Raw genomic sequence first — 19,240 nt, forward strand, 5'->3', positions numbered from 1 at the left:
AGAGAGAGAGAGAGAGAAGAGATATGATCGTTTACGTTCCCGGCAGAATGCCAAGGCACGTCGAGGCCGCGGCTCGTCTCGGGGCCTACCAACCGGGCTACTACGGGCGGCAGCTGCTGCTGGTGCGGCCCGCCCTGAGCTGTCCGCCATCGCCGCCGTCCACGCCGCCCCAGCAGCTGCTCGCCAGGACGACCTGGCCCCACGGCATGCCCCACGACGAGGAGATGCTCGGCGTCACGGGCCAACACCATGGGCCGGTGGTCGTCGACGGGCCCCCGAGTCCAGCCCACAGTGACTCGGACGCCTCGAGTTCCAGCCTCGAGCTCGGCTCCCTCAGAACTGGCGAGCACGCTCAACTCAAGTGCAGGTGAGTTCGACTTTAATAATCTCCGACCGCTGATCGTGCCCAGTAACCGGCATCCTTGCCCAGGGTGCTAGCCTCGCGCTCCCCCCCGGACGACTGGCGGCACTCATCGCTACAAAGTCGCTCGCAACGCCCGAGGCCACCACGTACGCCTACTTTCCTTTAAATGCTTATGGCCCATTACGCATGCGCCTCGTCAAATCTCATACACTTACTTACGAACGGAGCGAACGTGTGAACGAACGAACGAACGAACGAACGAACGAACGAACAAACGATTCCCTCGATGTTATTATTGTTATTGTTTGCGCATTACAAAAGTAATCTTCTATTTGCTGCGGCGGAAAGATTTATGTTCGATATATTTGTTTTTCACTGACGGCGATAAGCATTTTTCGGAAAATATTAATATCTCGCGCTGATATTATAAGAATGAACGCTCGCGCCTAATTAGGCTCGTTCAAATTTTTCAAACGCACCGCTGCGTCTATGAGACGTTATTCGAGTTTCATTATAACATTGCAATTTCAATGCTACGGAACAATCCTCGCAATCGAAGCGACTCTGCTGTTCGTCATGAAAATTGTACACAAAGCAATTAAAGCGTCATGGACAAAAAAAAAAAGTATAGCCAATTAACGATAGCCCCCGTACACCTTTGAATTGTTATCAATGGCACTCCCAGGTGGTGGTGGTGGTGATCCCAGCTTCGGCGCTAGCGTTTCCGCACCGAACCTGGCCACTGGCCACGTCCAAATGCCAAATACGAGACGCTCGTGGCTCGTTTCATCCTCGTTTGTCCATCGCATTTGTCTCGCGGTGATGTGAAAGGCGACGAACGTCGAGCATAGGGAACGAGTCGTCGTTCCGACGAGGATGATGGATAAGGGACGACGATTTGATTGACGCGCGTAATAACTCCAGCGACGACATTTCCAAGTTCTTCTTCGGCCACTCTACCGCACTCGTTTTAAATTCTTAAAATCCCAGAGCATAGAAAGTCTATTTATTAATGCTTCGTCTCGTTATCGTCGCGCAGACGCGCAATAATGAGATATTCAATAATAAAATGATTATCCGCGGATCCTGGCGTTACATCGAATTGTCCACTTGTTAATTGATACTCAATGATTAAATTAAAAATGACGATTTTCATTGGCGCCTTGTGTGGGAGTAGGAGTAGGAGTAGGAGTAGGAGTAGGAAGTGAAGAAGAAGGAGGAGGAGGAGGAGGAGGGGGGGGGGTTGCAAGTTGTATCATAAAACACTGGGATGGCCATTGTGTCGGCACTCTAACCTACGGCATCGTCTTAAATGCCATGCAAATAACGATTAAACGATTTGCGTGAATAATGCGAGTAGGCAAACTGTTTATGACAATTTTACATGAAATTTTGACATTCATTTGGCACGATATGACCGATCGAATAACGAGGAAAATTCGCAATCGAAATTTGATTTATCGGGCGATGAAGACATCGCGAGCGTTAGATTAATTTTTCTATTTAGCTTAATAGATGATAGATATGTGCTAATGTAAACATCGCGTGGACGATGGCGTGTACGTAATCTACAAGTTGAAAAAATTTTCCCAAGAAGATAAAACTTATTTAATTTAGCGATTCGGTTAATGCACGATTTTTCATATATACGACGACGGGGAGCTTAATCGATAGAATCGGGGGAATTAAATCAACGTTAATTAAAATAACCACTTTAGCCGGAGTTATGACATTAGAAATTCCAGTGCAGCGCAAGTTGTACGTGATAAATTTCGGTAACGCGTATCTTTTATATACATAGATGATAACAAGAGATTTATATCAATTGTATTAAAATCCAGGCAGAATTATTTTAACAAGCGAGTTTCCATGTTATATCACGGCGACCACATATGTGCGGTTCTACACGTCTGAGCTTATTCCTTACAGACCGCATATGTGTGGTCCTGACAGCCAAGTGGTTAATGATAAAATCACCTTTCTCTCTTAAATATACTTTTAGAAATATTGCTGTATGATGCAACAACACTCTGTTGAAAAAATAAGCAAACAAAATGAAAAGAAAAAAACAAGTTTCTCTCTCTCTCTCCACTCTTAATGAACAATCAAGAAACACATTGAAAAAATGCAAATAAATTTTTTTGATACTTAAATTTCTTTTTAATAATTAATCATAATCATTGACAATAATCAATCAACTAAATAATCGATCGTAAAAAGAAAGCTGGGATCATCATACATACGCGAGTATAACGATTGTCTCAATTTCTATTTAAGGAGAGAGAAGAAGAATGGAACATATCACTCTACCGATGCGCTAAGTATGTAAAGCTATGGCTTTTTGCCAAATTGCAATTTGCTTTTATTACTCTCCCATTCATTCATCCATTCCTTTAATCATTCGGCAACAATAAACATTTTGAAAGACTTGCGCTCGCCCCACGCAAAGCTCACATAATGATTCGTACATATTGGCGTATAAATTCTTTCAATAATGGCGGGATCGTCGATTAAAGACGATAATTTCGGTAATTGCGCGTAACGCGACGCTCGGCTCTTTATGCTCCTGCCAAAGCTACGTCCTCCAGGACTTAACGGGAATCCGCGATGAGCTCGTCATTGCTGGCGAGAACGAGAGTAATGTCGAGATAATAAGGGCCAATGGTAATGGCAATGATCCTTCGCGCGCATCGACAAAAGTAGTCGGCCAATCATATACCAGTCACCGTGGCTAAAATCTCTTTCCCATCCTTCCAACGTCATCATTAGCAATATAATGCGTCGCTGTCGTAAAATGTCGCGTTACTCACAAAGGCAAACAATAAAAGCAGAGCACACATGGTAATGGAACATCGGCGTCGTCGGTATCCTAAGAATGCCAAATGCCTCCGAGTACTCGTCCTCGGCTCCTGCACGGCATAAATGATTCAGCTCGGCAGTAAATGGGGTCCCCTACCCGATCGAAACTCGCGTCGAGCGTGGAAAATGGGCGCCCGAGGCTGCCTCCCGAAAAAGAAAAGACCTCGGCGCAGCGGCGCGTTATCGCTTTTCGGCAGGCACAGCCTTACGTAGCGCCGCGGCCATAATACAAGCGCGCGCGCTCACACACACACACACACACACGCGCGCGCACGCGCGCACATACACACGCGCGCGCTCGCGCGGGATAACGTAACCGTAGCGTGGTCGTCGCATGCACGCGGCGGTCACGTGTATGGCTTTGTCAGGCGCGTATCACGTCGCGCCTCGGAGAGCAAGTGGTCGACGATGACGAGGATAGGGAACGCTAGAGGTAGTCGAGATAGAAGCCGAGGAAGAAGGAGTCGCGGCGGATGCTTTATCTTATCGACGGTGGAGATTTGACTGGTTATAGCGGGCGCGCTGTGACTCCTGGCTCGACGTGCCACGCGTAATCGCGTCCGAAACCCTCCGCCGACTAGAGCCCCCCCCGATGATCCTACGGAGGTGGAGAGTGGCCATGGCTCAGTCCCTGCAATAATTGGCTTTAAATTGACTCGAGGAACTCGAGGAGCGACCTTGGTGTAGCAAGGGACTACGGCCGGGTCGTCACGGGCCAATAATAGTCAATGTTCTCTGACGTTGAAAAATAGTTGGTTGAGGAGTGATTGAGTGGCCGGTGACGACGTCGATCTATATAACGATGATCTTTGCGAATGTTGTTATTGGCGAGGGGAGCGGAGGGGGTAGAAGTTCCCGAACGATAGTTGATGGTGGTTGTTTGTGCTTATTCGCTCATGTCCAACATTATTTCACGGCAAGTGTCGATCGATGCCCACGGTATACCGAAAAACTGCAGTTCCGCCAAATTTCAGATACGAATTAGCGATAAAGGTAAATGTAAACGGCCGTGCACTGGTGCAGCATCTGTGTGCGCGCGTGTGTGTGCACGTAGGTGCGCATCCGCTTTTATGCGTGCGGGAACACGCGTACTTTTCGAGAAAGTATAAGCGCAAATTTCACATTGTCTGAATTTCAGATGTAAAATAATACTTTGGCAAACATTCTAATGCAGTCGAACTAATCACGATACGATGTGGCAAATCAATCTTATCATAATTTATGGGCCCAAAGTGTCATGTACGCACTTGCCTTGCAGATATCGTTGAGAAGGAAGGTAGCTCTTTGTCGAATAATTCTTGTAAAATAAATGGTAATTCGCCGGTATTATGCGCCAAAGGAATTTCTAGTTCTTACAATAACCCGTTGCTTTTGTACAAAAGAACTTTTTTCATCTTTTTCTTTTCTTTACTTTTTTTTTTTCTTTTAAGAATTCCTCGCTGCTGAAATATTCCACTTTTGCAGGCATTACTTCTTTACGAGCGCACTCACTCGTTTTTTCATTTTTTTTTCTACATTTTTTTTATTCTTTTTTTATTTTTTTTATTTATTTTTTTTTTTATTTTTAGTTTTTTGTTTGATTCTTTCTTCTAAATAATGAGTATCTTTTGCGCTACAATAACATAACGCTTGCGACGATTATTATCGAACGAAAGCAATGTACTCTTGACATAGATTAAGCGTGTTTATCGTGTTATAATAATAACGTTTATAGAAGAGAATGACGAAGGAAGAGAAGAGAATTCCTTGAAAGGTAGCGCGCTTATCGTTGGAAATACGGGGACACGTTTTATTTGCGCGAAATCGTAATTATTCTACTTATTGCACATGGATGTAATTTAAGGTACTCGTAGCTGGTCAACGCAAGCGAAGGAAAGTCTCGATAATCGAAATTCCAATACCGACGAATATTATCTCAATTTGGGTAAAGTATCGCCCGTTCGGTTAAAATAAATCGTTGTATCGTGTCATTTGTTAAATCAAGTAGATAATGCGCCCTTTAGCACAAAATACGTACAATCGAATGATAAAGAAAACAAAAAATAAAAAAACTGTGTGGGTGGGTAGGTGATGGGATGGGATGGGATTTGGTGGGTGGTGGATGGACGGGGAGGGGTCGGTGATGCAAGAGGTGTGTGGGAGAGGGGGGTGGGGGATAGACGAATGCTAAAATAAAAGAGGAGGGGAAGAAAAATACCGAGCCGCAGCTCGAGAAGAAAAGAAATCCTTTATGTGGTGATGGGCTTGCTTGACCGTGCGAGGGAACCGGTCCGTGCGAACCAGGATATTCCGTAATGCTAGACCTCTGATTTTCAGGTGGCAAAATTGCGGCAGGTGGTTTACGTCTCTGGAACGACTGGCGGAACACGTCGGCAGGTTGCACGCGGCCCCCGGCCCTAGGGGTCTCTTCTACTGCGGCTGGGAGGGATGCCAGAGGGGCGAGCGTGGCTTCAATGCAAGGTAAGCGATCCCCTTATCTCGACCGGCTCTAATTGCCCCTTGAAGCCGCCCCTCCGCAATCGCGAGAGCATCGCCTCGCGTGCTCGTCGTAGGAGTGGGCCGCCCCGAGGGGCAATCGCGCCCAAGGAACACCTCGCTCCTACCCCTTCTCTTCGTAACCCCCCTCCCCGTTCCGCTCCCGTCCTAGACCACCCACTGGTCCCTCACGCCACCGTCGTCTCATCGTCATCCTGCTCACTTGATCGTAGGTACAAAATGCTGGTGCACGTGCGCACCCACACGAACGAGAAGCCGCACCACTGCTTCCAGTGCGACAAAAGCTTCAGCCGCGCAGAGAACCTCAAGATCCACGCGCGCTCCCACACGGGCGAACGGCCTTACGTTTGCCCGGTCGAGGGCTGCAACAAGGCTTACTCCAACTCGTCGGACCGCTTCAAGCACACGCGCACCCACGCGGTCGACAAGCCCTACTGCTGCAAGATCCCGGGTTGCCCCAAGAGGTACACCGATCCCTCCTCACTGCGCAAGCACGTGAAAACCTACAGGCACTACGTCAACAACAACGACAAACTCCAGGAGAAGAGCCTCGACGATGCCCCCGTGAGCCTGGCTGCACCACCGAGCCTACCCCTCGTCAGCAAGCCGGCGACACTCGAAACCACGCCGGAGAAAAGGGCCGCCGTCAGCCCGAGGTCCGACTCTGATAAGAAGGACTCGAGCCTCGAGAGCAACACCACCAGCATCTCCGTCTGCTCGCTTGGGTACGTCACCCTCGATTATTTAATCGTCCCCGTAACCGGTATACCTACCCGGTCCCCGATTTATGCTAATTCATTGAACTTAACAACGAGCGTAATGAAAGAGCCGTTGCACCGGCCCAAGTACCCGCGAAACAAATTGCCCGAAACCCAATTATTACGGAACGAATTGTGAATGTTACGCTTCTTTCCATTATTTTCATTTATTTCGTCCTCGCGATTTTAGCTACTAAAGCTTATTAAAACTCATTAGTTTTACCCTGACGAGTACCGTATGTTAATAAAGTGGATAAAGTTTTCGGCGCAAACGAATCGAGACGCCGGCTAATTTAAGTACCACGAAACAAGTATCCACCCACGCGACACGCGTTCGTCCCGTCCCCCGTCCCCCTCATTCTTATCTCGACAATAGACGGATACGCTCCAACGTGAGATTACATTGTCGTTGTTGTGTTAAGCAGCGAGAGCCCGAAAGTCGCCTCCTCGTTGACGAGCTTCGAAGATCAGCAAAAGTTCGTCGAATGGAACAACGTATACAACATGCAGGAGCGCAAGGAGCACCAGGACGCCCAGACCACGGCGTCGTCCTCGTCCTCCCTCTCCCTCTCACTGTCCTCGTCCAAGAGTAGCTACGAGCACGAGCTCCATCCCGGCCGCTACAGCCGCTCCTCCATCTACGACGAGTACATCCTGCCGGACTTACACATTCCGAGCTTGAGCCAGCAGCCGCCGACCTACCCCGTAGACCTGAAGCCGTACGTGCCGGCCTCGCCACCCGATCACCTCCTCGCGACGACGCCGCGCATGGGCATGCAGTCGACCCCGATCAAGAGCGAGGATAAGGCCAGCGGCGTCGACTACAGGAACATCGAGTCGATTGTCAACAGCAGCAGCAGCAGCGCCAGCACCTGCAGCAGCGGCACACCGCTCAAAAAGGACTTGCCGCCTACGACGGTCGGCTGCTACGTCACCGGCGACATCGTTAGGAATTCCGTTATAAAGCGCGCCGATGCCCAACAGCAACATCATCATCAGCAACAGCAGCAGCACCAGCAACAGCAGCAACAGCAACAGCAACAGCAGCAACAGCAACACCACCACCACCACCACCACCATCATCAACACCCGCATCCGCACCCGCACCCGCACCCGCACCCGCACCCGCACCCGCACCCACTCGCTGTACAGCCGGAGATGGCTCCGACAACCGGCAGCGCCGCCGTCGAATGTTGTTGCCGCCACAAGTGCTGTCGTCACGCCGACAGCGACAGCATCCTCGAGAAGACCAAAATCCTCTCGGAACTCATACTAAAGTCCCAGAATCCTCTGTTCCGGCACTTGCTCGCCTCGGCCGACCTCCAATACGGCCTGCAGAATATGTGGTCCGGCCATCATCAATCCAGCCTGCCCGAGTCGACGATCACTGGGAGTGGCGGCGGTGGCAGCACCTGCGCTCAGGACCTGAGGGCCAAATCCGGCGAGAGTTTGCCCACGGACATGGAGCAGGACCTGCCCCTCGATCTGACAATCAACAAATGACCTCGACGTTACTTTGTTTTATTGTTCGGTTATCCTGTCATCCGCTGAGTGATTTACAATTTTGGTGTAGTCACGTAAGAGTTATGTGGTTAGCAAAGATCAGCCTATATGTGTCTAATCGGACGCGCAGCGATATTACACTACGCCCAACTGGATTCCTATTAATCGTCCTCGTTGTTTTTGTTGTTGTAATGTTGGATGTAATATGGGAGACGATTTGGCTCGATGCGCTATCGAAGCAAGCAATTATCGAATAGAAAACTGCAGAAAATATTTGCTTCCCTTTAATCGTATGGAAGTTCCTAAGTTTGACAATGTTTAGCTGTCCAAACGAAAATATGTAGCCCCTATCTTTTGTAATATAGCAATCAAGTTCGATATGTCGGGAACTGAATTCATAATTGAGCGTAAATGTAATTATTATTATAGTTGTACAATATCAAAATACTATTGAGTGAATATTTGAAATGTCAACTAAATTGGCTTTTTGCGATAAAAATAATGGACTTTAATTTGTACAGTTACTTGCCCTGATACACGACATTACGATCATAATTGTGATTTTGTTATATAACAGTGTAATTGTCCATTGCTATAATAGATTATAAAATAATCTTGAAGTAGATACATTGGAACATGCCAAATGACCGCTCAATGGTCGATAAATTAGTTATTTTTTTTTTTTTTTTTTTTTTTTTTTTTTTTTTACATTTCAACCATTCATTAAATATTGACCCTTCAAATATCGAACGTTCAAGTAGCTTCAAAATACACCAAACTCCTAGGGATGTCCACCTGCATATTCAGGAGAATAAAAATATGTTCTAGCCAATAACAGCATTGATAAATGTAGAGAGGTTTTTATATTTTGGATTTGGATATTTTTTTTCTTTATTTTTCTTTTTATGATATACTTATTGTGCCAAATAGTAATAAAAGAAACCTCATCTTTCTAAATTAAATTACGACCATCTTTAAGAAGGCATCTCTCCTCTCTGTCTCTCTCTCTCTCTCTCCATCTATCAATATATCTTTCCCGTTTCCAACTCCCTCCTCTCGTTATTTTACACTCGTTTTATATTAATCGTTTGGTACTACTAGCACGAAGAAGGTTTTTAAATAATATAATATCCTTTTCTAAAATGTTAACAATTCAATAATATTATCAGGACTAAAAAAAAGAAGAAAAAAACATTTTAAGCCACTGCTAAATATTAAAAAGAATTTCCTTAGCCTAGAACAAAAGTTTAAACAAATAATCTTCTTCCATCTTTTTGTACTTCTTAATTATACACTTTAATTTTTAAAGAATAATGAGATGTACTACTATTTTGTCATTATTGGCTATAAGTATTTCCTTTGTTATATTTTTTAGATTTTTTTCATTATAGGAACATCAAAGATATATTTAGTAATAATCCTAATACCTTTCTTTCTTTCTTTCTCTCTCTCTCTCTCTTTATCATCCTGGATAAATGGTTAAATTAATTCAATTCAAAGTCTTCCCAATTATTTTGTGTGATAATGCATAATACTTTCAAACAGTGAACGATATTTGGAAATAACAACATTCAATTACTTCCTAATTTCCTCGTTTCTCGTCTAAACACTCACAAATTTTATGATGAAATTTCCGACAAATACACATGTAGAAATTGTTAGCAGCTACTTTCAATATATGCACTTTGTTAATATTAACTATTCGTTATCAATGGTAGAAACAGAACAAAAAATCTACCTTTCAATAATGCTAAGTTAACAACGTCGACCTCACTTTATTTACACGTAATTAATAGCGTATTCGTTTAATAACATGTAAAAACGTAAAAGATCGACGCGTCGTTTCCGATTAGACTGTAAAAAAGCCAAATATTACAATCTAGTGTGTGAACTACTGTATCTCTGAAAAGTCGAGCAGCACGTTTGTCGCCGCTCATTTGACTCACCATTTTATTATATTATTATTGTAATTTTTTTTATTTTATTTTATTTTTTTCTTCTTAACGTTATTCGCTTTCTCAGGGGGTATACAATAATTACTTATCTATCCTTCAATACGGATCGCCGAATGTGCGCGACTATGTTTTATAGAGTCGCTTGCTTGAGAATGAGTATGTGAAAAGGTGAGAGAGATAAGAGAAATTCTTGCGGCTTTGTCACTCAATCGACGTATACGGAATATAAATATTGTATGTTGTGTGCGTATACTCGTGCGTGTTACGCGAGCGCGCGCGCGTGTATTGAAAAAAAAAAAAGATAATAAATACTCGTTGATTGATAAACAAAAGTTGAAAAATATTATTGGTCGGAACTACCAAATTGAAGTTGATCTTAATTTGATAGTTAGAGAACCTATTGTGCTAGATTTGTTATACTTGAAAAGAAAATCACAATTTTGTACTAAAAATAGGCACGACACCGAGACGAATGATAATGATGATATTTATCTCAGTGCCGTTCTTAGAGTGAGTGGGTGAAAGCATGTATATAGATATATCTGTATATGAGAGTATTCGAAAGTAGCCATGAGAAATGGAAAAAGTGCCTTATTATTATCTGGAAAAAAAAACCAACTAAACTATATCATTTTGTTCAATAAAAAAGCATTATTTATATATATTCATTGTATGTGCGTTCAAACTTATTATCCTATTGGTTTAAGCCTACATTTATTTTCCATATAAATCATATTTCAAATATCATCGTTGAGACCAGTAATCGAGTATTCGAGAGAATTAAAAATAATGCCATAAAAATTTTATATAAATAATTTTTAATAACTTGGCAATCCATCTTTGTTACGAAAATTATAATAGCAATAATAATAATAATAATAATAGTAATAATAAATTAAGTGTATGCGATTCATGAGATAGAGCCATGGCTGGTCAAAAGTTCTGACATTCCGTCTTTGATAATCTTCAAACCTTCCAAATCTGTATTGACCGTATCAATCAGTTGTCGCATTCCTTGTTGTTCCATATTTAAGTACTAAAATAAAGTAATTTAATCAATAATAAATAATGTCATAATTACGTTCTGATAAATGGCTTGATCAAGCTAAGAATCATCGAATTCAACAAAACAACTGTAGTTGAAAATTCATCGAACGTGCATTTACATTTTTAAAATAATAATACGTATGAAATATTTAATCTTACTGATTTTATATCGTCTTGAGCTATGGGATCCATAGTATACCTTTCCTGGCATTGGGTATCTGTATGTCTTCTCATTCTTAATTGAGACAACATTTCACTAATTCTACCTTTAAATTGTGTTGGGGCACTAATCTGCGAGTGCATTGCCTCAAACCTATTGGTTAAAGTTTCTTCCTCTGGTTGCAATGAAAAACCAATTTTTCTAGTTATTTCTTGACGTACTATAACCTAGATAAATAGTTAATACATAATAATATAGTCACGCTACATTAATTATTATCATATTTTTTTTGTATAATTTATCACAATGAAAATATTTTTGTCATGAAAATATTTTATTCGTCCGTGTCTATCTTTAAATTCGACGTAAACATTTAACGATCGTTGAAAAATCATCTTTTTAAAATGAAATAAATTAAAAGCTTTCATCATTTATTAATATCAAATGCATCTTCGTCTTAGATGAATTATTAATTTATAAATTTCAATTTAATTTTATAAGATTTAAACTCGAAACATTATTGGAATTTATAAAGAAAAAAATTTCCAAGTTCGTTCCATTAACATGAGAATTCTCTACTGACTCTGTTTTATCATATGTTTTATAATCGAAAGTATATTTTATAAATATTTTTATTAAAAATATACACCAAGAATGATTAAGAATTTGCTGAGAACGAAAATTTTTTTTTTTAAAGTGCATAGATAAGGTATTAAATGAAATTGAAATTACTTGAAGGACTCTATGTTGAAGCTCCAAAAGCGTTCTTCTATGCTCTTTTAGTCTCGCTTGTGTCGCTGTATGTTGCCTCTGTAAACCTTGAATACTGTCGGCTGCCAAGTCGAGGAAAGCTCGATGCCTCGAAGTCTCTTCTTCTTGACATTTCAATCTATGTTTCACCTGTTGAAAGCCAATCATCGGCACAGGGATATAGTGCTCTGGATTAGGATTGTCCAGTTGTGCTTGCTTCCATAATCGAGGATCTATCGAGCACGGCGGATTATCCATATATTCCTTGAGTTGCGATGGATCTAATTTAACTTGAGGATATATATTCTCCACTCCTATTTGCGTCAATTGTTGTTTTTGCATGCTTTGCGTCAAGTAAGCAAATAATTCATTTGCAGGAATTTTTCTAAGGGATCCTGTAACACCTTTTTCTGTAACAAATATTGTCACTTGACCTTTTGACTCCCCTTGAGACTTTATATTATCTATAGTTACAGTAAGATTAGTTTTATTGCCCAAAATTTGACTGAGCGATGATATTATCTGTTGCCTTCCATCCTTTAATTCTTGTTCTTTCTTTGCAAAGCAAAGTACTACTAAGCCATCATTGTTATCAGCTTCAGGCATTCGACTATATCCTATAGCCTTAAAACGGCACAGTGGATTCTCTTGATTTAGTTCTATCGGCGGTGCATTTGTAGAATAATAAGCCTTCCCTGTACCCCATAATGCTTGAATTAAATTCCATCTCGCCATAGTATTATCCCTCTCGTCATTAAACAACTGACAATTAAAAACTGCATTATATAAAGCTTCCGATATAGTGTTTACATTCGGTTGAATTTGCTGCTGCTGTTGTTGCTGCTGCTGCTGCTGCTGTCCTTGTTGTGGTTGTGTCAAACCCGTTCCAAAACTAGAAAATCCTAAACATTGATGTTATAATTTAATAATTTGGTAATGATGATACTTTTAAGTTCGACTGTCTGTATGCATTATAAACGTTGTATCGAAATTACCACCAGTGCCAAAACCTCCAAAACCAGTACTTGCACCAGTCGCAGCCTTAGTTCCAAATCCACCGAATCCACTCGTTCCAAATGAACTTTGTTGCTGTGGATTTGCAGTATTGAATCCTCCAAACAAAGATGGAGCAGAGGTAGTTGGCGCTGAAATGTTAAAAGCACCAAAGCCCCCAAAACCAGTGCCACTAATTGTACTGGTGGGTGCGGCTGAACCTAAGCCAAAGGCAGACGTAGATGCGATAGGAGTGGTGCCAAAACCTCCGCTACTTGTTCCAAATCCAAAATTAGTAGCTGGTGTACTGAAGGTGGTAGTAGCGGTAGTTGAAGATGTCACGCCAAAGCCAGTCACCGACGGTGTACCAAAACCAGTTCCTGTTCCAAATCCAGTCGATTGTTGAGTAACCGGTGTGCCAAATAAAGATGGAGTAGAAGTAGCTGGTGTACTAAATCCAAATGTCCCAGGTGATCCAAAACCAGCTAAATAAGCATAAATATTATTGTTAAGAATATAATTTATTAAACTTATATTTGAATACAAATTAACATCAAACGTTATTTAATCAGGTTTTATAGTGATTAGCGCAAAAAATATAATGATTTGATTGTTTTTGTCAATTATGGGACGACTACATATAGTTTCATACAATACATTCATATGTCAATTCAATTGCTAAACTTAAAAATAATATCACTGACAGTTTTAAAATAAAGTTAATGGTTATGATTTTTAATTATTCATATTACTAATTTTCAAAGATAATTTATTATAATACGGTGTACTTGAAATATTACAAATTAAAAAGTACTTACATTCTGTTTTTATTCTACTGTCAATAATTTCATAACTCTTTAAACATATAAAATTATATATAAAGGAGGAGTAATCAACTATAATAATGTCACAAGCAATTATAAACAAGGATGCTTGCTTAGATGATATTCCTAATGTTAACGGAAAGCAAGAAGAAAAAACAGAAATTTTTTAAATTAATCTTGAAGATAAATCAGAACCTTACAACCAACAGACGAATAAACTTAACTCAATGCAGGGCTCGCTGATCATCATAATTGCTACTTTGCTTATATGCATCCTCCTCATACTATGTTGTGTCACCCTATTTTTTATGAAACGATGGAAGGAAAAGTACCATAGTTGTTTACAAAAAGACATTGAGAGAAAGTGTCAAGAAAAGTGTGATGGGTCACGCAGGCCTCTACTAAGTCGAGACGACTCACTAGAATCTTTGTGTAGAAGCAGTAACAGCTCATGATATCTTGATGATACAGTACATCGAGTAGCGAAAGCTGATGTACTTAGAACATCAGTGTAAACTCCACAAAATAAAAAAACTACCTAGATTATTAATATTATCATAAGGACAGGTAGTTAAAAAGCATATTCAACGTTAATTTCTTTACCTAAGCTGTATGCATCGACAGCTTTAATAAAACTGTATATGATTCCAAAAAAAATAAAAGAAAAAAAAAAGGAACCTAACCTAAAAGTGCATCAGTAAGTCACCTGGCTTTATTGGAGTCGCAGCAGCAGATGTATTCGTGCCGAACGAGAAAGCTGAACCAGCTGCTGGTGTCGAGGAGCCGAATCCCGTCCCAAAAGACATATTTACAAGTTGATAACGCTAACAAATACAACAAAACAACTAACAATTCGATACTTTTCCCGCCACTTACGCACGTTTGCACACACAGCCATCAAGCGCACGAGTTTTACATCAGTCGCTGGGCGCGCGCGCGTGCGTGCGTGTGCGTTAAATCTACTTGCGCACGTACATTGTGTTATTTATGCCTGACGTCCCTGGTTATACTTCGAAGGCTGTGTCTACAATGGCGCAGCTCTGCATCTCGATCTGCTCGCTCATTCGCTTTGTTCTCTGATTTTCACACATTTCGCACTCGAGACAATCACTTGGCACTTGACTTGTGATCGCTTCATTCGCTTTGGTTATTCCATTCGATCATTTAAAATTGTCGCTTTTATAATCAAAATACCGTGCTTCTAATTGTTGACTTTACAACCTGGCCGGATAGTAAGGAAGCAGAAATTATTTGTGAAGTAGAAAACGTCCACACGAATAACTAATGGAGTGATTTTCTTTGTGATTCAAGTTCTTTCCCATTATCGATAACAATCAATTAAACAATTACGATATTGAGATACACTTATTATTATTCGTTGCACACGATATTTTACTAAAATCTCGTCTGATAAAAATGAAAATTGTTATTAATGTTTGTTTTGAAAAGTGTTTCATTGCATTTGATAAGAGCATAACAAGAGAAATAACTTTTATATTGATATTTCTATTCAATTAATATATATAAACAATATAATTTATATACTTAATCTTTTATGATTATAGTCTCCTTGATGTTTTACAAATAAATTATATGACATTTCATAATAAAATATATAATGTAGTCTGGTCTTTTGAATATATAGTCGGCAAAAGGAAATGGATTGTCAACGAGTTATTCTCGTATTTTATTAATTATTTTAGTAAAAAGCATCGTCTCCGCTTGTACCCGAAGTCAAATAGTAAAAAGTTTTTATGACTAATGTTTTAAGGTAAAATTTACGCTTTCTATACCTTTCGAATTCAATGGCGTCACTTGTATTTGTCACTGAAATTTATTTATCCTAATCAAGAATTAATGGTAGCGTAAATTTTTGTCTTAATAGAATCGTCTTTGCGTTCGCCGATAATTAAACTATTTGTTACCTTGGTAATGAACAAAATGAAAGAATTAGATTTTAAACTAAAATAAATGTTACTCGTTAAATTGAGCGCCTATTTTTAATTAAATTCAATTTACTTGATTGTATTGTATTGTATATACTCTTTATGGATCGTCAGTTTGTTATTAATAATGAAGCATTGGCTAATAATTTGAAAAAATATTTTTCATTATTATCGTGACTACAATGCCTATACTACAAAAATAACAAACGGTAAGCACACTTTCAAATACAATTGGTTTATAGTGAAATGTGTAACAAAAAGTCTTCAATGAAAAAAGAAACTTTACACAAATTACGCAAATGCGAATTATTTTATGTACGAAGGCTGCAACGATCATTTGTCAAGTGTCTGAAATTTTCTTACCTTTAGCAAGTTCTTACACACAGAATCATTTTAATTTTTAACATTTGTTTTATATTAATATGCTTTAATATTGAAAACAATCATTTTTAGAGAATAAAAAGGTTTCGTTAAATTCAGACTGTAGAGTTTTGTCGTTAACATTTGTCAAGGTATATTTGTACAGATTTTTTTATTGTTTTAATGACCGTTTCGATAGAATATCATTTTTATAACATCGTAGTGATTAATTTATAAAATTCTCCTATTTATTGAAAACAAATCATTCTTAACACGCGATTATTTATTAGAGCTTTTAATTCTTATACTTTTGTTTTGTTTTTTTTTTTTTGTTTTTTTGTTTTTTTTTTATGAAATTTGTCAGTTAGAGATACAATTTGCGATTCAATTTTTAAATAAAAATACCTTTAAAATACAATAAAATATAAATATAAATTTTTTTTGTGAATTATGCAAAAGTAGTAAATGATTAAACTGCTATAAGCAAATTAAAATAATTTTCTTATTGAACATTATTGAATTTATAAGTAGACCAATACATTCTGTAACATTAATATGATAAATGTAACAACTTTTATGTTACTAAACTCACGGCATTATAAATTATACATAAAAAAAAAAAAAAAATGAGAGAAAATATGCTCTAAGTATTGAACGAAGGACTTTGAATAGTGAATAGAGTGACGAAAATCGTAAAGTTTGAACATCAACAAATCAATGAAGTCAAGGAAGAGTTGCATATAAATGTCGCCAAATAAATGTTAAACATCATACATAAGCCCTCGGTGAGCAGAGAATGAAGGAAATGGAACTTTCGGAATGGTTAACAAAGAACAAGAGTGTTGACATTATTGATATTATAATTTATTTAATGTAGTATAATTAAAACACGAGGCGAAGATCGTTAATATTTGTATAGCAGTCTACGAGCTTTTTTGTTAAGTAAAGCAACGTCTTACGTGATATACTAATTATCGAGCAAACTTTATACACACTTATAAATAAGAATGATCTTCAATTTTTCGTCAATACAACGTGTTCTCTTGAGTAATTTTACAATTATAATCTTCAGTCGCTTGAAAAATCAAGCGGTTCGTTAAACATTTTTTTACATTTTAAAGATATTCGTGTTTATCCGGCTCTTTTTTTCAACGATCCAAATAAATCTCGTGGTGTATTGTACATACATGTTACATTATATATTTGCGCTTGCGCGCTGTATGTGCCTTTTAATATGTATATATATAAATATTTACACATTCTACGTTAATATCAGCAATCCACGTGAATGTGTTGTTATGCAAGAGATCGCTCGGTGGCCGTTAAACAGCCCGCAGGAACATAAAATTCATATACTAATAAATTTACTCATAAATTTTTTTTTTTTTTTTTTTAAATACATTAACTAGATTGCGATCTTAAATCTTAGGTAATTATTTTGCACAAAACGGCGCCTCCTCATTCTCCAGTCTCAATATATAGGTTGTTTTCTTTATCCGTCGTGATGAAGAGAGATACACAGCATTTCCTTTATAATCATCTTTTGAAAATTGCCTGCACATATTCGCGGCAATAATTCGATATCTGAACTCGACTTATGGAACAATTACGTCAACTAACTGTCATGCTCAATCAATTTTTAAAATGTATCTTTATTCAATTAACGTAAAATATCGTCTTTCTTCTTAATTAAGTACTCAAACTTGCTGCACGGTAGTTTAAAATCATCGTGGGTGCGTAAAAAAATTTGACAACTCAATTAAACTATATAAATGTATAATGTTACACACAGATTTGTTGACATTACTATTGTTAATTGTTCGAAACCTTTGCCGAAGTCGTTTGCAAACACTTTACTTATGTTTAAAAAATTTTCAAAACTAATTCAAATAAATTGATTGTCTTACATACGTGATTGCTTATCTCACACACGCACGCAACACGCGCTAATGCACAGGCGCGCGCGCGCGCGCACACACACATCAACACTTTTCACAACTGCTTCTATATTATTGATAAGAAGTTTACTTTCGACGACAATTATCTCGGTACTATGCATTTAAAAAATTAAAACTTATCTAGATTTTAAAAATAAAACGCCAACAGACCTTCCATCTGAACGATACAATAACAAGTCACAAGTGCGCGTATAGCAACTTGCGATGTAATATTCGCATATTACGTGTGCGTGCATTTTGCCTGTTGTATGCTTGAGCGAGCGCATGCACATGTGCGTGGCATGTATGTATGAGGTGTTTATAAAAATCAATAGCTGTGTTTCATATTTTTGTTTCACATGTGCATTGAAAACATACATCGATCAATGGATAATTTTTGAAATAATGAAATGATATTTAAGCAAGGCACCAGAGGTTTAAAACAAAGGTAAAATCAATATTTATACATCTGTATGTGGGTTGTGAATTTTTTGACCTCGCCAAAGTTCGTCAAATATACGAGCTGACAAAGACTAATCTTGCTAAGTCCATAGTAAAAGCTTAGATAAGTTTTTAGTTTTTTGTTATTTTTGCTGTTTCGTTTAATCCATTGTTTTTTAATTGAAGTTATTCATATATAAAAACACATTGAAAATTATCCATTAAATTAAATCCGAATCTAGATCTCTTCATATAGATTTTTTTCAGTTCATACAATCTCATCTGCATTTGTTTAAGGCTTTCACGTGATTTTAGATATAATAAATATTTGTAACGACGCGCAGCATCAGAATTATATCAATTGGCCGAAGGGATTCGTTAAAAAGAGAACGATGTATCGAGGAATGCTTGAACAATTCGATTGCCGTATTGTTAAATTCAGGTGCTAAAGCAACATTTAGAAAACAAACAAAATTTCTTTTCTCTTGTATAATTGTCAAGGACCTGCTAATAGGGCCCCTTAAGTAAACTCATTTACCGGAAGCCTGTCCCTACGAATTAAAAAATAGCTAAGTATCGCATGTGCATGTAAAAACAATAACTCCGTACTTATCTTATCATTTTTCCCTATATCTCTCTCTCATCATAAATATCACAAGAACTTTTTCTTTATAATATACAGATTTGTTGCCGCGGTTCAACGAGTGCGTTGGTTCATTCAGCTGACTCTAAAAAGTGCCAAGCTTACGGTATCGTGCACGAGGGCGTGCGCGCACGCGTGCGCGTGTGTTTTGGCGTTGATTGGGGGGAGGGGGGAGGGGTCGGGGGGCAAAGGAGAGAGGGGCTG

At 39.1% G+C, this 19,240-nt stretch overlaps 2 protein-coding genes across 2 annotated transcripts in view; one reads left to right on the forward strand and one right to left on the reverse strand.

The window, feature by feature from the left end:
* Window positions 1-8,164, forward strand: part of LOC105368778 (zinc finger protein GLI1) — a 23,150-nt gene extending 14,986 nt beyond the window's left edge. The window contains exons 3-7 of the mRNA XM_011507899.1: window positions 2-367; window positions 5,540-5,683; window positions 5,932-6,444; window positions 6,900-7,499; window positions 7,656-8,164. Coding sequence (XP_011506201.1) covers window positions 24-367; window positions 5,540-5,683; window positions 5,932-6,444; window positions 6,900-7,499; window positions 7,656-7,980 — 1,926 coding nt within the window. The 5' untranslated portion in view covers window positions 2-23 and the 3' untranslated portion in view covers window positions 7,981-8,164. The remainder of the gene's footprint in view (window position 1; window positions 368-5,539; window positions 5,684-5,931; window positions 6,445-6,899; window positions 7,500-7,655) is intronic.
* A 2,646-nt stretch (window positions 8,165-10,810) lies between these two features.
* Window positions 10,811-14,846, reverse strand: Nup54 (nuclear pore complex protein Nup54). Its single transcript, XM_011507900.1, has 5 exons — window positions 14,416-14,846; window positions 12,888-13,370; window positions 11,875-12,794; window positions 11,142-11,369; window positions 10,811-10,971 (listed from the first exon to the last, which is right to left on the reverse strand). The coding sequence occupies exons 1-5, from the start codon at window positions 14,513-14,515 to the stop codon at window positions 10,846-10,848; spliced, it is 1,857 nt and encodes a 618-aa protein (XP_011506202.1). The 5' UTR covers window positions 14,516-14,846; the 3' UTR covers window positions 10,811-10,845.
* Between the last annotated feature and the right edge of the window lie 4,394 nt (window positions 14,847-19,240).

This window comes from Ceratosolen solmsi, unplaced genomic scaffold (genome assembly GCF_000503995.2).
Source record: "Ceratosolen solmsi marchali unplaced genomic scaffold, CerSol_1.0 scaffold1, whole genome shotgun sequence".
In the NCBI taxonomy this organism is placed as follows: domain Eukaryota; kingdom Metazoa; phylum Arthropoda; class Insecta; order Hymenoptera; family Agaonidae; genus Ceratosolen; species Ceratosolen solmsi.

Excerpts from the sequence above, each read along its gene's own strand:
- Nup54 (XM_011507900.1), bottom strand. The coding sequence starts at position 14,515 with ATGTCTTTTGGGACGGGATTCGGCTCCTCGACACCAGCAGCTGGTTCA. Across the intron at positions 13,371-14,415 it reads TGCGACTCCAATAAAGCCAG|CTGGTTTTGGATCACCTGGG; the intron begins GTGACTTACTGA and ends ATGCTTATTTAG. Across the intron at positions 12,795-12,887 it reads TGGAGGTTTTGGCACTGGTG|GATTTTCTAGTTTTGGAACG; the intron begins GTAATTTCGATA and ends ATCAATGTTTAG.